The 5,852-nt window shown below is 31.5% G+C and overlaps 1 protein-coding gene across 1 annotated transcript; it reads right to left on the reverse strand.

Annotated features, from left to right (window-relative positions):
* Positions 1–231: 231 nt before the first annotated feature.
* Positions 232–3,506, reverse strand: LOC114387950 (DNA-3-methyladenine glycosylase 1-like). The gene is made up of 5 exons (XM_028348251.1): positions 3,051–3,506; positions 1,831–1,888; positions 1,625–1,708; positions 1,404–1,545; positions 232–1,100 (listed from the first exon to the last, which is right to left on the reverse strand). Exons 1-5 carry the CDS (start codon positions 3,385–3,387, stop codon positions 822–824), a joined length of 900 nt encoding a protein of 299 aa, XP_028204052.1. The 5' UTR covers positions 3,388–3,506; the 3' UTR covers positions 232–821.
* Positions 3,507–5,852: the final 2,346 nt, after the last annotated feature.

Here is a 5,852-nt window from a genome sequence, read left to right on the forward strand (position 1 = left end):
AGAATGTGTTCGACGTCATAATTTCTCGTTTAAAGAATGTCAACATTTCAATGAACAAATAGAAGAAAATCCTCAGCATCAGGATCCTCATTATTCAAAAAGTACCTTAACAACCAGCCATTTTCACACCAGTTTTTGAGGATGACTATATAGCTGAAACTAGTAGTTGTTTTTGTTATTATTAAAATCATACAAAAAGATATAGAGAATTAGAGATAATAAAACGCAGACTATAAACAATGCAAACAAGAACATTTTCATTCAGTAGTGTACAATTGGTCTTTGATGCACTTACCATACCAAACATGTAGTGTTCCACAACCAAGGCCTCAAGGCTGACTCTGTTCATCACTCAAATTCAAAGGCAAGCAAGCAACCCTCTTCAATTTATTGACAACGGCAAAGCTTGACTTGATGATTATGACATGGGATGGAAGGAAGAGAAGGAAAAATGACCCCAAAAACCAAAAAATAAAAAAATAGAGGGACTACAAAGCATTGTTTTACCTCCCTCTCTTGCTAGAATAGGCATGTATGGAAAACTGAATAGCTGTTGATACAAAAAACAATCGAAAATTATGCAAGTAAACTGATGAATGTTACAGAGAGAAAGGCTAACAACACAGTTTATAACAACTCTTTTGAATACATCATTTATTATTGATTAGTTTTTTTTTTTGAAAATCACAAAATTGTGAGTCTCATTTCTTATTCAATGACTCACTAGTAATTTTGTAGTTTCCAATAAAATTTTATCAACAATAGAAAGTGTATTGCAAGAAATATGTTAAAACGTGTGTTGTTAGCAATCCTCGATTATGTTACAAATGTCTCCAAGGCCTTTCTGCGAGCCTTACACATTCATTGTGCCTATAACAATCCACAAGATGATCAATTGCCAATCCTGCAGCTTGCATAAAAGAATAAACTATCACTGGACCCAAAAATTGAAAGCCACGCTTTATCAAGTCCTTGCTGATGGTATCTGCTTTTGTAGTCCTTAGAGGGACATCTCTTGGGTATCTGTATCTGTTAATCACTGGTTTGTGATTCACATAGCCCCATATATAGCAGCTGAATGATCCACATTCCCTCACAATCTGTGGGCAAAATGGTCAATCAACAACTAATTTAGCCATATTGGTCAAGTCATAGAAAACCCAAATTACTAAAATTTTGGATGAGGAAAGTTCACTATTTTTTAAAAATTACCAATTTTGGTGGATCCTAAATCTTATTTAATGATTCTCTGTATTGATTTAGAAGTGAGACCCATTGAAATTGGTGATTTTCAACAAATTTCAACCATTACATAAATAGTGTTAGAAAAAGAATGTGACTGAGAATATGTAGCTATCATTTCTCATTTTGGATACACATCACATTATTGATTCTGTACTTGCCTTCATTATGCATTTGGCATTGTCTACTATGCACCTAACTCTGCAATCGGCTAACAAAACTTCTTTGTTTGATGCTATTTCCATGATTTCTTTCTCCTCCATTTTGGCCACAGTATTAGGATCAAATCCAGCAAAAACTTTTCTGTATCATGCATAACATTATAAGATTTATTAATGTAATCACACACTAAGCAACATGTAGAATTGGAATTTTTCCTTACCTAAGAATTTCCTTTCTTTTTAGAATTTCGGTCCAGTTGTAATCTATCAGCAATCCTGATAGTGTAAGCAGCTCAAACAATTTTCTGTTTCATGAATCAAGCCAGAGAAATGGATCGTTCTTATGAGCATGTATATCTAACATTAAATAATAGTGTTTCTTTTTCAAGGTAAGAAAAAAAGTTGTAACATACAAAACATTACTTACTTGTCATCGTAAGCTGGGACTCCCCAGCACTCATCGTGAAATTGAATGTAAGCCTCATCTGCACAAGTTTTCTATATCAATTCTGATTCTATTTTTTCTTAGTGAAAATATTATTAAACGTCAAATGATACATAGGTAGAAGTAGTAGTGCTAAGATATATTGACTTTATCAGCATAAGACGCATGTAAAGTGTGAAATTTAAATTTTGAGATGAATATCTGAATAAAAATTGGTACAATGTTGTGATTACTTTTATTGTCATGGTAAAACATAACATTTCATGATAGTCAAGATTTTAACACATGGGCTATGTTGTCATTAGTAACTCAATCATCCCTCTAAAATAAAATCTTATTAATTCTAATAGCAATTTGGTCAAACAATACACAACAACCAGAGTATGCCACTTGATTTTACGTTCAAGCTACATACTACTGATACTGAAGTGAGAGAAACCTGCTCTGTTCAAGCTATTGAATCTTACATAAATAGAAGTTGTTGGTGGAAAGACTTATTTTCAGAGAGCAAATTATTGTTCTTTCATTTTCCTTGATAAACATAGAATTTAAGTAGAAAATCTCATGAACGGTTATATAATTGAAAATATTGAATTTTTAATAATTACTTAAAAAAATGTGTTTTTAATCCTTATACTTTTTGTCAAACATGATCGATATATTTGTATTCTCATATAAATGAATTTGATCGTCAAACTTTAAAAAATTATAGATTTATGCTCTACTTGATTATTTATGAACATAAAAAATATTCATAAAAATTAAATTCATGTATTTTTTAAAATTTAAGGACCAAATTTATTAATATAAAATTACAGGGACCTTGATAAGATTTGAATACAACAAAGACTAAAAGTAAAATCAAATTTTTCCCATTACTTTAAAAGTCATATCTAATATTATTTCTCATTAGTTGCCAGTGCATTAAAAAAAAATTATACGGTCAGTTTATCAAAATTCAACTCGTAAACATAAAGATATCTATCCCCAAAATAATGGCAATGCTGAACACTTAGCATGTGGCAATAGCACCATTCTCTGAAATATATGATTTTAAGGGCTAACATAGTATATGAAGTGATACTTGACTAATTGAAACTTTTATTTGATTTCCTAGTGATTGTTTTTATGCAGTATTCTAAGTTTGCAATGTAAAAGAAAAAAACAAAAAGTGATGATACTTGTAAGGAAATTGATCATACCACAGTTCTTAGTGATCCAGTTGCACCTTTTCAATTCACCAGCCTCAGCAGTCTGTGGAATTTGTTGTTGGTGTGCATCATTAATAATTTCTGGTTCTCTTCTTTGACAACGCGGCGAAATCAAATTCAGTGCAAATTGAAAACTCTCATCTGCTAGATTCAAGGAATCTGTTAGAGAAGAGTCATCTGACTTTTGTGACAATGATGATGATAATGAAGACAAGGATGAAGTTGAAGAGCTTCTCTGTAGCCTAATTGGGTACACTTTGTTGTGTTGCTTGGGGAAAAATAATTGGTTGAATTTACGTGACTCTTGGACACTTGTTTTCTTCTCCATAGCAATAGCATAGCATGCCTTCTTACATAGGCATACTGGGAAAGACTAGCAAAAGTCTATTGTTATAAATGGGAATGATGTTAAATTGGTTGGTGTTCATAATAGTGGGAGATTCAAAGAGAGATGGATGGCAAGTAGGAACAATTCTTAAGTTGGTTGGTGAAATGTGAGTTTCAAGTTTATGAAATGTTTAGGCTTCTTACATTTTAAGAAATATGTTTAAGCCTATGAGATAGGGAAACACATTTTCAAAAAATTAGAAGATACTTTTCTATGTTTGGCAACATCTATAATCAATCTATTAACATCATACATAATTTCTAATGCAAAACAAAACAAAATTAGAGAAACAAATTCACTCACCTAATGTTTTGAATTGTTCTACTTGCTGAATTCTATTATCAACATTACTCTAAATTATAAGTAGATTAAGACAGGGTAAAGTTATCAAGGTTGTATAGTCAAACAATCCATGTAGCATAACTTCGTATATGACACATTATACAAATACACATATATGCATGCGATTAATTTATTGCATATATTTCCAGTTGTGAAATTAAAGTTCCCAAGAATTTTTTAAGAAAAAAAGACTATTATAAAAATTGATAACCATGAATCTAGGAGTATCACAACCAAAGCTAAACTTATTAATTAGAATAATATGGACCATGATAGCATTAGAAAAAAATGGCCGAGTTATAACGAAATCATCATAATGACACAATATATTCCGTAGAAGAACTTCGTCACTTTTAATTCATTTCGTTTCTCAAGGAATTATTTTATTTCAAAAGGGTTTTTCTTGTTTACTCAAAACGTTACAGGGGAGAGGTAATGACACTCCTAATCAAGAGACAAACCACTCACAGTAGTTGTGGAGTTTGTCTCACTGCAATTCATTCTTAACTCTTACTCATAATATGCCTTTTAAGTCTGATACATACATGTTGCCTACATAGACAGAGATATGTCATCCTTTTCTCATTTTACTTAAAACAAATTATAGGGTTCTTTAAACAGCTTGGTGCATGAGATGAAGAGACTAGGCTTGACATGTGGTTCACTTGAATAGTTCTATTGTTTTTGTAACTCTGGATTCTTGACCATTGAATGTTGTATTGGGATTCATTTAGAAACTTTTATTGACATTTTATCCGGACTTTCTCAAGTAGTTTACAATAAGAGACTTACGTGAGTTGAGTAATATCTGAATTAATTCTTTGTATTAAATACTTTACTAAACTCATTTGTTTAACAAGAAAAATCCAAATTCTTAGTTTTGGCACTCACAATTTTGTGAATATATATAGCATCTATTTAACTACAAAAATCTAATAGGCACTGCATAAAACTTCACTTCTGTTCTAGGATGAATTTGGATCCTAGGGAGTACAAGTCTATCTCTCCCTCTATTCTACCATTAGAAAAGCTTGACCTCACTCCTCTGCCATACCCTTTTCAATTATTCTTCTTTTTTTCCTCTTTTTTCCTTTAAAAGCCCCTCAACTTAATTGCCACTAATAAAAGCTAACTCAAGACATTATTATAAGTGGTCAACCAGATTTTCTAATGAAAATTAGTCATTAACAAACTTAATGTATACTTCATACTAATGTCATAATGAATTTTGTTTTTTATAAAAAAATTAACCCAACTCCCCCAATTGATTCCACTACTTTGGTTTATTTCAAGTCTTAAGACACCAACTCACCACTTCAATTTCATCATTTGATTGGGGATCGATGATTAGTTAATTAAGTTTAACTCGAGCGTGATTCCAACAAGATTTTGCCTTTATCCTAAAATAATGGAGGCTAGAAATCTACCTACCTCTTAAAGATTGCAACAACATCTTGGGCATATAGATACAACCAAGGTATGTGTATGTGTTGGGTGGCTGACATTACAAGAGAAAGCGTGGGAATTAGACAAATGCTTGGGTGCTTTTAAGAACTATGAGGCATATTGGGTGGTTGAGTGGGCAGTAAGCACCATGTGGCGGTATATATTAGATTAATTAGGTATATATTTCTATCGACAATCGTTAGAGATCCAGGTATGAATGTGCTCACTTTGAAGAGCTAGTTTCATAATTTTTTTATTTGAAAGAACCACAACAATATAACCTTGTTCTTGGGTCGCGCCTAAGAGTTTAGGACCAAAGGAATTGTTTTAAAGAAACTTAATACAATATCAATTATCAGGTTTTATATTAATCTTCTAGCATTTTAATTTAGAAAATCATTTTTCAATGCTTTATAATCATATAATTGTTCTAATATTTACTTCTCAGTGGATAATTTATTCAATTTATCTAATGACATTGTTTATCTTGGATAAAATTTATTTATTTTTAATTTTGAAAACTTCTTTTGGTGGTAGCAATCTTTACATGCACATATATGCTAATTGGCGCTCTTCCTTTTTCTTCTGGTTGCTGGGGGTTTGGGGGGCATCAAAAT

This window comes from Glycine soja, chromosome 2 (assembly GCF_004193775.1).
Source record: "Glycine soja cultivar W05 chromosome 2, ASM419377v2, whole genome shotgun sequence".
NCBI lineage: Eukaryota > Viridiplantae > Streptophyta > Magnoliopsida > Fabales > Fabaceae > Glycine > Glycine soja.

What these genes read in the sequence shown, in the direction of transcription:
- LOC114387950 (XM_028348251.1), bottom strand. Translation starts at nt 3,387, where the DNA reads ATGGAGAAGAAAACAAGTGTCCAAGAGTCACGTAAATTCAACCAATTA. An exon ending in AAAAGAAAGGAAATTCTTAG is followed by an intron (nt 1,546 to 1,624) that starts GTAAGGAAAAAT and finishes TGCATGATACAG; the next exon opens with AAAAGTTTTTGCTGGATTTG. An exon ending in ATGCCAAATGCATAATGAAG is followed by an intron (nt 1,101 to 1,403) that starts GCAAGTACAGAA and finishes TTTTGCCCACAG; the next exon opens with ATTGTGAGGGAATGTGGATC.